Genomic DNA, 14419 nt, shown 5'->3' with positions numbered 1-14419 from the left:
GAGTGACACTTGAAAAAGTTCATCAAGAGATCATAACTAATTCTTGAGCAGTTTAGTCCAAATTTTCTGAAGAGACTCGATCGCTTTATATGATCAACAGATTTCATTTAGGCTTGGCAAATTCATTATTACAGCACTGTAAAAAATATTGTTGTTTGCCTTAAAATTTTAAGTTGATTGAAATGGAAAAAGTGAGTTAATACAATGAAGGAGATTGATTTAATCATCAGAAACTCAAAATAATAAGTTATCTGAACTAAATAAATTATTTAAGTTGATTTGACAAAAGAAAAAACGTTGTGATAACAAATCTTGAAAATATTTTTTTTTTACAGTGAGCCATTATACACTAAAAAATAATTAAATGGAATTGGCAAGAAATACAATTAAATGTGAAGTTTTGAAGTAGGCTTAAATAATATTTTCTTGTATTATTATGGGCTGCGAGAAAGACAATCATATGCACGTTCTTGCGATACTGAATGTCTAAAAAAGAGATATTTGAGATATCAGATGTCTGTTACATTATACCTTGTAATACATATTGGTATAGGACTGCTCCAATGTGGGTGTTGCTATGGAGTTGTTAGGGTGGTTGCTAGGTTGTCTGTCTTCAGTTTTCTTACGTGTCTTCTGCCCCCTGGTGGATAATTCATGCTCTTCAGGAAGGAAAAAAATATTTTAATATAATTGTGAAAATGTCTGCATGTATTGCAGTTTCTGCTGAATATATGCTGATTGTGACCAAGGGATAAAATTTGTATTATTATTTATATTTAAAAATCAACATTTACTTGAACCATGTAAGCCTATTCAGACTTAAATCAAGATACTTTTGCAAATTATATATATAAGAAAAGTTTCTGAAAAATATTTGGATTAAAACAAAATCTTCAGAAAATAAGACTTTATGAATAAATAAGAGTTTATGAATCTTGAATTAAGAATGTTTAAATATTTGTTTATGAAAATGAGACAAAAAATACTTTTTTTTACAGTGTATTTATTACAGAAAGCCACTGAATGTTTGAACTCTGAAAAAAAAGTATGAGAACAACTCATTCACAATTCACTTTTATTTTTAGCTTATTGCCTCAGTACAAATACATAATAAAACATACACGAATATTTGTGCTAATTGCATATTCTTTTAAAATAATCACCGATTCATCATTGAGGATAAAAAGCACATAGCTGTGTGATTCATTAAAACAAATCAATGGTAAAATTCTGATAATTTGATCTATCGTTTTATAGACAGCAAGGCTGCTTTAATAAAAGTTTAGAAATAGTTGACCACTTTGCGGATAGACTGGATGTTGGGATTCTCAGCTTGCCAGTCCATAAACGAGCCGTAGTTTCCTCTATCCACAATGTACATGCGGCCACGATAGTTCGGCTCTTCGTACATGACCCAACTAAACAGTAGAGAGATAGAAAGACTAAATTAAATACATTTACAAATGCTAAACTTGACGGAGTCTTGTTTTTCTGTAAAGCATTCTAAAAAAAGAGACATTTCCTTTAAAACCAAGTTTTCTAAGTTCTAAAAGACATTATCAAAATAAAGTGAGTTTCTGCTTAACATCTGCAAGAAAAATTATCTCCTAGTTTTTTTTCTGAACCTACTGGTAGAAAACAATCCTTGTTTTAAGCATAAACTTAAATATAAACATAATAAATAAGGCATAAAACTAGACAAAAATACTACGATTTTTTCTTTTTTTTTTTTTGCCCAGTGCGAGCATTTTGCAATGGATGCTTGTTTCCGCCACTGAATAATAGCCTAATAAAAAATTATTGTGACGTTTTTTATTTCACAATTGCGAGATATGAAGTCAGAATTGTGAGAAATAAATTTGCAATTCTGAGAAATAAAGTCGCAATTGCGAGAAATAACGTCACCATTCTGAGAAATAAAGTTGCAATTGCGAGATATAAAGTCGCAATTCTGAGCAATACAGTCGAACTTGCAGATAAAAGTCGCAATTCTGAGAAATAAAGTTGCGATTCTGAGGGGGAAAAAAGACTTTTTCTCACAATTGCAAGTTTACATCTCGCAATTCTGACTTTATAACACATAATTGCTACTCGAGTTTATATCTCGAAATTCTGACATCTTTTCTCAGAATGGGCTATATGCACGCATAAGTTCCGCATTTGACGTAAGGATGCTCGTCCATTTCCGGTTGTGTAGATTAAAGCGGAGGAAAACCGGAGAAAACGGGATTATGGCAGAGTCTTCAATATTAACTGTCCTCCCGTCTTTGAAACGAAACGTACATACGTTTAGATGTAATTTTATATATAGTTATGTTTATTTAATATAATTTTAAAAAGAAGCATAAACACAACGAGGGGTGTCTGTTTTATCTGTTTTTGTGTCTAACGTTTCATTAGTATAACCATGGAGTATAAAATTCAATATAAATTCTCGGTATTGCATTGGACTCTATGATCGGCGGAAGTTATCGAGCATCCCTAATGCTTCACCGGAAATACCGCCGTGCATAGAGCCCATTGTGATTCACCCCGTGTTTTGATCCGGAGATTCAGTACTATTTTAGTAGATGCGTAACAGCGCCCCCTACCGTGAAAACAGTGAAAACATGGACACATAGAAAATTCCGTCAATGGTGGGGAAAGAGTTAAAAGCGTTTGCGGGGCATTGCAATATCGTACCCTTTCACTCATTGAATCACTAATAAAGCATTGTTTGGCCCTGAAGGACTTACGCGCCGTCTCCGTAGACTTTGATGGAGTTGAGGCAGTTCTGGCTGATCCCAGTGCTCTGGAGGAAGGGACAGTCGTCACACAGTTCAACACACTGACCAGTGAAGTTCGGACCCTCGAAAAGCTCAATCCTGTATTGCTCCCCGTGCTGACAGACCACATTGAGTGACACATTACAAAAAAAATCAATTCTGTGATCATTTAGCCTACTCACCATCAAGTTTCTTATGAACACAAAAGATGATATTTTGAAGAATGCGGGTAACTAAACAATTGATGGACCCCATTAACATATGGGGAAAATACAGTGGAAGTCAATGGGGTCCATCAACTTGGTCACCAGCTTTTTTTCAAAATATCTTCTTTTGTGTTCAGCAGAAGAAAGAAATTCATTTGAGGTTTGAACAACTTCAGGGTGAGTAAATGGATTTTCATTTTTGGTATACTATCCCTTACTAGTCTAAAAAAAAAAATCAAAATTAAGAACAAATATCTGCGTATGGGATCACAACAAATAAACTTAATTCATATTTTTTTTCTTAAATACATCTTTCTAATTTTTTCAGAAAGCAAAACCGAATACTTAAATATATCTTGATTTAAGGATAGATATTTGTACTGGAAAACAAAACAAAAATTACTAAGGAACAATGTCATTTTTTTCCAGTCACTTGACCTTCAATGCTACCACCCATTTTAAAAGTGATAAATGATCAAAAATTATATTTGATAAAATTTAAAAACTTTTTTTTTATAAAAGTGTTTAAAATAATATAAAAACTGTCAAAAAATGAAGAAATTTTTACATAAACATATTAAAATAATTTGAATGCAATACCGATTTTTAGGACTCTTGATTTAAATAATTGAATGATACAATATGACATCAAATTATCGATAACACTTGTATAATGTATTGCAATGTACGTTATAATCCATTATATCTTTTCATAAATAATGGTAACCAAAGTTAAAATCCAGTATAGTATTTGCAGATTCCTGCAATGTCTGGAATTGGTTGTTTGTCGTGTTGTCACGCATTAATGGTTTTAAAATGAATGCACTCTCAGAAAAAAAAGGTACAAAAGCTGTCACTAGGACTGTACCTTTTCAAAAGATAAACTTTTGTCCATTTTAGGTGCTAATATGTTCATTTTAGGTGCTAATATGTTCATTTTAGGTGCTAATATGTACATTTAGGTGCTAATATGGACATTTATTTGCTAATATGTACATTTTAGAAGCTAATATGGACATTTAGGTGCTAATATGTACATTTAGGTGCTATTATGGACATTTAATTGCTAATATGTACATTTTAGGTGCTAATATGGACATTTATATGCTAATATGTACATTTTAGAAGCTAATATTTACCATTAAGGTACTACTTTACACCCTTTAGGTACAAAAGCGTACTTTTTTGAAAAGGTACAGCCCCAGTGACAGCTTTTGGACCTTTTTTTTCCCTGAGAGTGTAGATGAGTATTATGAGGGTAACTTTTCATAGTGTTTTCATGCTCACCATTTTGATTGGCTTGCAGGAGCCCATGTGATCATTGTGAGCATTCCAGCGTTGGAATTCTGGATACTCTCCTTTTTCCAGCATGTACTGCTGTCCCTTGAAATCAGGATGGTCGAAACACACCCAAGCCCCGGTCTCCACGCGGATGGAGTTCACCCTGTTCATGAAACCAAGGTCCTGGAAGTTATCACAGTCTCCAAACACCTCCAGCCTCCTGCCCGTGAAGCACTTCTCCTCGTAGAACACTATCTGCGAGAAGATGGAGGCTTGTCAGGGACTATTACTGAGGGCTTTCTTCCAATTGCAATGACTGGTGATGCAACAGACTCTGTGAAACTGAGCATCACACTGTTAACACTTTCCATCTTCTGAAATTGCACCAGGCAAATGTAAGTTAGAACAGCTCGTTTGGTCAAATGCATTAATCATCTTTTGGTTTTATGTACTTCTCAAATAATTCTTATCTATTTCAAAGATGAAACCTGTCAGAAATATTACCAGCTTTTGATCCGGTTAGAAGAGGTAGACTATCTGAATCTTAATTAGATCCCAGTTTAGATTAGATCCCAGAGGAGAAACTTGCTAAACACAAAGTACAGAAATACACTGAGTGGGATGTACACACACACACTGCTCAGTAACATCATGCACAGGAGTTTTTATGCTTTGCAATAAACATCTGGTTGCACTGTTGTCACAAGTTTTGTTGTTTTAAAATGTAAAAATATGGAAGCATCAGCTAAAATGAGCTGAAAATCACACTTTATATGATGTGCAATAATAGCTAAATTGGATGATTAATGAATTTGACATTATAAATGATATGATGCTTTTCTGTACAAAAGACTTAATGTTGTGGAAGAACATAGAAGGCTATATTCTTTCTGACATGCAAATTGCTAAAAAAAAATATATTGGGATCAGTGAAAATATTTAATTTTGATTTAAAAATAGTAAGTTCAAATCTATTGGAATTACTGTTGGGTCCTGTGCATTGAAAGGTATAATGTAAATGAATGCATTAATTTGAGAGCAAATGGGTGCACGGGAATTTGGTTTACTGAACTAGTTGTGTGTCTCTATATGTTCATGTTTATTTGTTGTTGTATGCAAAATTGTATATAAGAATGCATATATGTACATATAAATGTTGAAACTCTGAAACTCCTGCAGATATGAGTCCAGTACTCACCTTCCCTGAATACTGAGACATCTTCCCTGCTTGGATCCTGGACACCGATCCACTGGAGTGAGAGAGAGAGAGAGAGCAACCGGAGGGAAAGATCCGCGCTGTCTGATATATGTGGCCTGTACTCGGCGTGGTTTTATCGCGAGGTTTTGTCCACAAAAGCGGCACAATGAAGAGCTTAGTGGTTTCTGCATCATGGACAGTTTCTCTTCCACTGGGCTCTGCTGATATTGGCGTTCAGGAGGGTGAGGAACACAACGGCTCTATCTATTGTGTTAAAGCTCTGATTTACACTCACTGTTTGGGTGTGTGAGCGACTGAAGCTGGCAGACAGTCAAAACAACACACACACACACACACACACACACTCACAGATCAGAGCTGAACATAAACAATCTATCAACAAACAAATCTATCTATCTATCTATCTATCTATCTATCTATCTATCTATCTATCTATCTATATGTCTGTGTGTATGTCTGTCTATCAATCTATACGTCTGTCTATCCATCCATCCATCCGCCCGTCCGTCCGTCCGTCCGTCTGTCTGTCTATCTATCTATCTATCTATCTATCTATCTATCTATCTATCTATCTATCTATCCGTCCGTTTATCTATCTATCTATCTATCTATCTATCTATCTATCTGTGTGTATGTCTGTCTATCAATCCAAATGTCTATCCATCCATCCGTCCGTCCATCCATCCATCCATCCATCCATCCATCTATCTATCTATCTATCTATCTATCTATCTATCTATCTATCTATCTATCTATCTATCTATCTATCTATCTATCTATCTATCTGTGTGTATGTCTCTCTATCAATCTATATGTCTATCCATCCATCCGTCCATCCATCCATCCATCCATCCATCCATCCATCCATCTATCTATCTATCTATCTATCTATCTATCTATCTATCTATCTATCTATCTATCTATCTATCTATCTATCTATCTATCTATCTATCTGTGTGTATGTCTGTCTATCAATCTATATGTCTATCCATCCATCTATCTATCTATCTATCTATCTATCTATCTATCTATCTATCTATCTATCTATCTATCTATCTATCTGTCTATCTATCCGTTGATCTGCCAATCTATCTATCTATCTGACCATCTATCTATCTATCTATCTATCCGTTTATCTGCCAATCTATCTATCTATCTATCTATCTATCTATCTATCTATCTATCTATCTATCTATCTATCTATCTATCTATCTATCTGTCTATCTATCCGTTGATCTGCCAATCTATCTATCTATCTATCTATCTATCTATCTATCTATCTATCTATCTATCTATCTATCTATCTATCATCTATCTATCTATCTATCTATCTATCTATCTATCTATCTATCTATCTATCTATCTATCTATCTATCTGACCATCTATCTATCTATTTATCTGCCAATCTGTCTGTCTGTCTATCTATCTATCTATCTATCTATCTATCTGACCATCTATCTATCTATTTATCTGCCAATCTGTCTGTCTGTCTGTCTGTCTGTCTGTCTGTCTATTTATCTACGATAGTTAATTTTGACTGACATGACATAAGCAAACCCGCAGAGAGTTGTATAAAAGCAATTGATGCATGTCCAAAAGCATTTCCAATTTGTTGGAAGGAATGAGAAACTGCTATAGGGTGACCACCCGTCCCGCGTAGCGCGTGCGCGCACAGCGTTTGAAGCCCAATTCATGCGTCCCGCAAATTGAGACCGTGTCACGCATAATCAATGCTTGCTCAAAAAAAAAAAAAAAAAGTCGGTCAGTCTATATCCTTGAGACCCAGGGTGCCAAACGTTGTGCCTGAACTCGTTCACGTTCGTGAACTCGTTCATATTGTGGGTGAACTGAACGTATTGTTTTACTGCCTGTCCTGATTAACGTGTGAACTCGTTCATTCTGGTGTCTGTGAACGCACGTTCTCTCAGTTTAACTTCGTTCAATGGGGTGCCAGATTTCTATAGAGCCTTCCAGGCGAAAGCCCGGCTAAACCTCAACGTAAACAGGGCTTAATATGTAGCGGAAAAAAATACCCAATCTGGCAACACAAGCCACCAGTGTCGCACCGCGGCCGCCGTCGACAAAGGCGTCATATGATAATTTAAACGGATTTTATAACGAGGTCGGTGAAGATGGGAACAATCTTACATTTCTGTGCAAACTTTGAACTGAACTAGTTCATTTTAAAATGTGTGAACTAAACTTTGAACTAGTTCAGAAAGTGAGGACTTCCCCAAGACCATAGACATATGTCTATGCCCCAAGACTGGTTGCCACTCCCACGTGACCTGCTGACTAGGACCTGCTATCAACTAAATGCTGTGGAGGTCAGTGATGCGCGGGTCAATGTATAAAAAACCCGCAACCGACCGACGTTTTCAACTACCCGCCCGCAACTCGGACCGCAAAAAAAAGTAAAAAAAAATATTGTACCCGACCCGCTTCCTGACCGCATTTTTTAAAAGTAGTAAATGCTCATCGGAGCGTTATTGGGACATGATCTCGTGTAACAACACAGCATCGCAAGAAGAGGCCTACACATAACAAAGGAAAAGCCAGCACTTTGGTCATCATCTTTCATTATTTCAGCAAATGTCTCCCACACTTTTACTCTTTCTATTTGTGTATTTGCGGAGCTTCCACTCCCCAGTCTTCACCTTTTCTCTTGCCGCCTCCATCTCTCTGCTCTGCTGTAGTGATCACATGGCCGGTTCGTCTACGAATCGTTCTTTTGAACCGGTTCTTTTTAGTGAACCGGTCGAACCAGTGCACTAAATAGAACTGAATCGTTCGAAACAGTTCGCGTCTTGCGTCAGCGCTGATCCACAAGTTACTAAGGTTACTCACTTTCAGTTTCAGACATGCCTGACAGTCCCTCCGAATCGAAATAAATCAATATCCCGAATTATATTTTACTCCAGTAACTCCAACAGTTCACTGAACCGAGACATGTTGGTGCCACTGTTGAGAGAAGTGATGAGCACGAGCAGCTGATACTGCGCATACGTACTACCGAACGCACAGGGACAGTGGCAGTTTCGTGCCAGTTATTCCATGTATGTATCGCTGCAGCCCGGAGACCTGCAGGTGGGAGGAGCTTACGCCGCAAGTGGGAGGAGCTTATGCCGCAAGTAGGATGGATTTCACAAATGTACAAGTAGGAGGAGTTTACTCCGCAAGTGGGAGGAGCTTATGCGGAAATCCCCAAGCACCTTTTTCACAAAAACCGGAAATACGTAATCGTTGTTGTCATGTGTCGATGCTTTTTTAGATGAAAGAGGAACCAAGTCGTCTTGCTGGCAAAGAACAGTTTTTATTAACTCACTCGTATAGCTGCAGCTAAGTTACTCGAGCATAACACAGTCACATGCATTACGCGCTTCCTGAGGCGCCTCACTGACGTCACACATGCGCGACTCCCATAATCTGTAGTTACATATCACAACATCTCCCCCCTTTTTAAAAGATAAAGCTTCACCAGTTAAACAAGATGTACTACACATCAAATAGAGATAAACATGACATAACAGTCTCTGGGTGGTCGATGAATCACGTCAGCATACTTATTGTGATCTCTTGATCTCAACTTAATTTCTATTTATCCTGTCAATTATCGGATCTTTGCATAACAATCTATTCCCATGAAACTTAACTCAAGAACAAAATGTAGCTTTTAACTGTACTTATCACTCAAACAGAAATACTGAGGAACAGTGTGAAGATAAGTATCAATAAGTGTTCAAGTGTCTCTATATCTATGAGGTATTCTGACCTCACGACCTCTGGATGTCACTTGAACAGTTCTCTGAGGGGACGGCTGGTGTGGTGAACACACCACAGGTGAATCTTTCGGTCTCTGAACTGAAGCAGGGTCACCATGACTGGGTCTGGCCACAGAAGGAGGGCTGCTGGGCAGCTGCAGTGGAGATCCCTCAGACTGTTGCTGCTGGTCTGGAGAGTCAGCAAGCTCCGGGACTGCCTGCAGATGTCTTCTATTGCGTCGCAGCACTGCACCGTTGTCTGTCTTTACGATGTAAGACCGGGGCTCGCTGCACTTGCTAATGACTTTCGCAGACATTTTCCACCCCTTTTCTCCGTCCAATTTCACTCTAACGGCCTGCCCAGATTGGAGTTCAGGAAGTGGCAGAGCAGAGTGACGGCGATCGTGGAAGAACCGGTAGGCTGATTTAGCCTGAGCATCCTTCTGCTGAATTTGATGTCTGTCCACAGGAGAAGCTTGTAGTTTTTCTTCCAACATAGGAAGTGTGGTCCTAATGTCTCTTCCAGCCATAAGTAAAGCTGGGCTCACCCCCGTAACAGCGCTAGGGGTGGCTCTGTAACACATTAGAGCGAGATATGGATCAGGCTGCTTCAGAATGCGCTTAGCAGTCTGCACAGCTCTCTCGACAGCACCATTTGCTTGGGGGTAATGAGGGCTGGTAGTCGTATGCACAAACCCGTAGCTTTGGCAGAAGTCTTGAAACTCACCCGAGGTGAATTGTGTGGCATTGTCGCTCACCAGCTCCAGCGGTATCCCCCATCTTGCAAACATGCCTTTGAGCCTGGTAATGACCTGGTGGCTGGATGTTGAAGACAGGTGGGAAATTTCAATGTCCCTGGAATAATAATCAGTCACAATGAGATAATTCTGTCTTTCCAGCTCACACAAATCAGCAGCAATCCGCTGCCAGGGTCCCCCAGGTAAAGGTGTGGTGAGGAGCGGTTCCCGTCTTTGAGTGCGTCTATTTTCGATGCAGAACTTACATGTTGACACTGTCGTTGTAATCTCTGCACTGATACGAGGCCACCATACTGACATCCTAGCTCGAACACGACACCTTGTTAGACCTTGGTGTCCCTCGTGTAGCTGTTTGAGCACTTCTGACCTAAGTGCAGTTGGGATAACCAGTCGATCTTGATACAGCACTAGTCCATCGGTCTCAGAGAGGTGAGCTCTGGCAGAATAATATCCATGCAGGGATGGAAACAGCGATGTCCTTGGTGGCCATCCATTTCTAATGAACTGCACAATCTTTTGCAGCTCTTCATCCTCTAGTGTGGCGGAGCGGATTTTGTCAAGTTTTTTCGATGAAACAGGCGCATTCTCTACCACTGACTCCACATATGCTTGAACGTCCTGGTCAGTGTGTTCATCACTACTGTCAGTCAGTGGGCTCCTAGAGAGAGCATCGGCTATGATAAGCTGCTTTCCCGGGACGTGCTCAGCCACAACATTGAATTTCAGTAGGCGCATTAGGAGTCTTTGGCACCTTGGAGGGACTTTGTCCAGGTCGTATGTATTTATGAGGGGTACCAGTGGTTTGTGGTCCGTTTGTAGAAGGAAGTTTTCCATGCCTTGCACATAGCGAGCGAAGCGCTCACATGCCCACACTCCCGCAAGACACTCCTTTTCAATTTGGGAGTATCTCTTCTCTGCATCTGACAATGTGCGGGAGCCGAATGCAACTGGCCTTAACACACCCTCGTGTTCCTGCAATAAAGCCGCACCTAATCCATAGCTGCTCGCATCGGCGCTGATGACAGTTTTTCGGTTGACATCATAATATGCAAGTGCTGGTGCTGACACGAGCATAGCTTTCACTTTCTCAAACGCCGCTTCTTGAACATCACTCCACACCCACTCACTTTCTTTCCTGAGCAGGGCAGTGATGGGATGCAGCTGTGAGGAGAGGCCAGGCAGGAACTTTCCAACATAGTTGACAAGACCCAGGACCTGTTTAAGCTCCGTAACATTGGTTGGGCTTGGCATCTGTGTGATGGCTTTAACTTTGTCAGTGTCAGGTCTCATGCCTTCTGCACTTATGAGGTGGCCAAAGTACTTTATTTCTGCTTTGCCAAAATGACACTTGGCCTTATTCAACTTTAAACCACTGTCCTTTATGGTCATCAGAACCTCATCAAGACGGGTGTCGTGCTCTTTCCTTGTTGCTCCATAAACAAGTATGTCGTCCATTACTACGACAACTCCATCATGACCCCTTAATAGTGTCGACATCTGTCGTTGGAAGATTTCTGGAGCCGATGTGATACCGAATGGCAGCCGTCGGAAACAGAATCTTCCCATTGGGGTGATGAAGGTAGTCAGCTTTTGGCTTGCAGCATCCAAGGGGATCTGCCAAAATCCGCAGGAGGCATCAAGGGTAGAGAACACTTTAGCTCCGGCTAGCTTGGGAGCAATATCCTCTAATGTTGGCATGATGTACCTCTCTCGCTTAACCGCCTTATTTAAGCGTTTTAGATCGACACACACTCGCACTTGCTCCTTGTTCCTCTTCACGACTGGAACCATCGGGGCACACCAGTCAGAAGGCTCTGTAACCTCCTCAATTATGCCCAGGGCCAGCATGCGTTTAAGTTCCGCCTCTACTTTGGCCAGGAGGGGGAACGGGATGCGACGTGGCGTCGTCAGTGAGTAGGGCTCACAGTCAGCTTTAAGTTCGATTTTTACGGGGTCGCACTTGAGCAAACCAATATCCCCAAACACCTGACTTAGCATTACAGTGTCCATCCCGTCTACTCTCATAACCAGTCCCATTTTTGTGGCAACACTCCGTCCCAGGAGGTTGTGAGAGTATGGCCCTTTAATTACAGTTATCCAGAATCTGTACTTTTCTCCTTTGTACTCACTTGTTGCCAGGAACTTGCCAATACTCTTGTTGCCAGGAACTTGCCAATACTCTTAACTTCGCCACCGGGGCTGGTGATGGGTCCTTTCGTTGCAGTGACCAGGCGGGGGCGCTGTGGCAGTCTCATGAATGCAGCCTGTGATATAACACTGATATCCGCCCCAGTGTCTATTTTGAATTTCACAGTGCTGCCATTAACAGGTAAGTCAACGAGCCACTTATTTTCTGAATCAGGTTGATCCATTATGTCTGACACATTTTCAGTAACTTCTCCAAGGAAAAACATCTCGTCTGTGTTAGTGGTGCTGCTAGGCATTGTAACAACCTCTTTAAGCATCCTCGTCTGACAAGCTGCCTCAAAATGTCCAATTTTATTACACCTTCTGCACTTTTTATTCTTTGCTGGGCAAGGATGTATTTTACCATGTTGTCTGTTACAGCGGGAACAGGTAGAATGCTGTTTTGACTCACTGTGTTCTTGTTTTTCCTGCCATTGTCCCTCGTTACTGCTCCTTCTGCTGTGGAACGGCCGCCTCCCCTGTCTCATGGCGTCTACTGCACACTCCGACCGCAGGCTCTCATTCTGTTGCTTTATTTGTTCGCTTTGGCGCGCTATTTGAATAGCTCGTTCAAGAGAGAGATCAGGCTCGAGCTGTAATTTCTGTGAAACATCGTTGTCAGATATACCAATAACTATTCTGTCCCTGATTTGCTCATCTTTAGTGTGCTCAAACTCACAGTACTGTGCCAGTTCATATAAACTTCTTACAAAAGCCTCGACTGACTCACCAGGCTTTTGTGCTCTCTTGTGAAAACATGCTCTTTCATGTATCACATTTCTCTTGGGCACAAAATGATCGGAGAATTTGGCTATCACCGTGTCGTAGTCCAATTCCGGTTTACTTTCCTCTTCATCTTCTCCGCCGTCATCGTACACAAAGGAATCATAAATCGCTTCCGCCTCTCTCCCCATTGCGTAGAGAAGCGTGTTTACTTGCACTTCACCGCTATCCTTATCCAACTTTGACGCCACCCGAAAGCGGTCGAAACGTCGGCGCCACATCGGCCATTCCGCCGGCCGCGTGAAGTCAAAAGAATCCGGAGGTCCGAGCTTCGCCATGTCTTATTTTCAGAGCGTGAAGTCGGCCACTTCTGACACCATGTCATGTGTCGATGCTTTTTTAGATGAAAGAGGAACCAAGTCGTCTTGCTGGCAAAGAACAGTTTTTATTAACTCACTCGTATAGCTGCAGCTAAGTTACTCGAGCATAACACAGTCACATGCATTACGCGCTTCCTGAGGCGCCTCACTGACGTCACACATGCGCGACTCCCATAATCTGTAGTTACATATCACAACAGTTGTGGAAACGGAGTTCCCGTCAACTGTTAACACATCAGAAAAACCTACTCTGGGAGGAGAAAATTGATCAGAGAGTCTTCAAAACTTCGAAAAAATGTAAACTTGTCATGGTCCAGTTGTTGATGACTTTGTAAAATGCTGTGGTGATGCTTGTCTGCAGCTGATTTATCTAAGACCAAAGATATGATATTGATTTTAGAGCTGAAGCTCATTCTTCCCAATATACGTTAATTAAAGGTAAGAAGGTGGAGTGTGTGGAAAGTTATTCATATTTAGGGAGTATTATTTACAATAAACTACATTTTGATGTGAATACCAGAAAGAAGTCTGTCAGTTTTATTCAACAGTTATCCCGAATTTTTTGCACTGCTGTTGCTAGAACGATCAAAGATGAAGAAAAATTATACAAATATTAATTTATTCCTTGTACACTCAGATTGTTAAATACTCAGAATGGTATATATTAATATTTTAAATTTATATGTAGCCCACTGTTGTGTGTTCTTATTTATCTTGTTTTATATTGTGGTGTATATTTTATGTGCTTATTCCGCTGGATACAAATATCTTAATACAGTTGAACATGAACTAACGTTACTTCAAAAATACGCAAATCATAAAACATAAAAAATAAACAAACAATGACGGCTTATTAGTGAATGGTGACATGAGAAGTACAGAAGATCACAGGATCAATAACATCCCGCCAGATTGCCTGAATCCATTTCCGTCGGACTTCATCGACAGGGAACTGACGAGGGAAGGAATGAAAACGATAGGTATGGCTGCTTTTGGGAATAACAAAAAAGATCGGTACGCAACAACTCTCACTAGTTGCCTTCGGCGCTATCTGTTATGAATGGAGCGGAAGAAGTTTACCACGACAATTGCGTATTTCCGGTCACAAATACGGAAGTTGTGAGAAAGGTCTATAGAG

General features: G+C 40.2%; 1 protein-coding gene across 4 annotated transcripts in view; it reads right to left on the bottom strand.

The window, feature by feature from the left end:
* Window positions 1–1058: 1058 nt before the first annotated feature.
* crygn1 (crystallin, gamma N1) overlaps window positions 1059–14419 on the bottom strand; it is a 34783-nt gene continuing 21422 nt past the window's right edge. Inside the window, exons 1-4 of one of the 4 annotated variants that reach the window (XM_039677338.2) lie at window positions 5451–5961; window positions 4259–4507; window positions 2736–2881; window positions 1059–1418 (exon numbers count right to left, since the gene is read on the bottom strand). In XM_039677338.2, coding sequence (XP_039533272.1) covers window positions 1283–1418; window positions 2736–2881; window positions 4259–4507; window positions 5451–5471 — 552 coding nt within the window. In that variant the 5' untranslated portion in view covers window positions 5472–5961 and the 3' untranslated portion in view covers window positions 1059–1282. The other 3 variants (XM_089131522.1, XM_089131523.1, XM_089131521.1) reach the window with 3 other exon arrangements.

Source organism: Pimephales promelas, chromosome 5 (assembly GCF_988280905.1).
Source record: "Pimephales promelas chromosome 5, fPimPro1.hap1.1, whole genome shotgun sequence".
NCBI lineage: Eukaryota > Metazoa > Chordata > Actinopteri > Cypriniformes > Leuciscidae > Pimephales > Pimephales promelas.
This window is presented reverse-complemented; position numbering and strand designations above follow the sequence as displayed.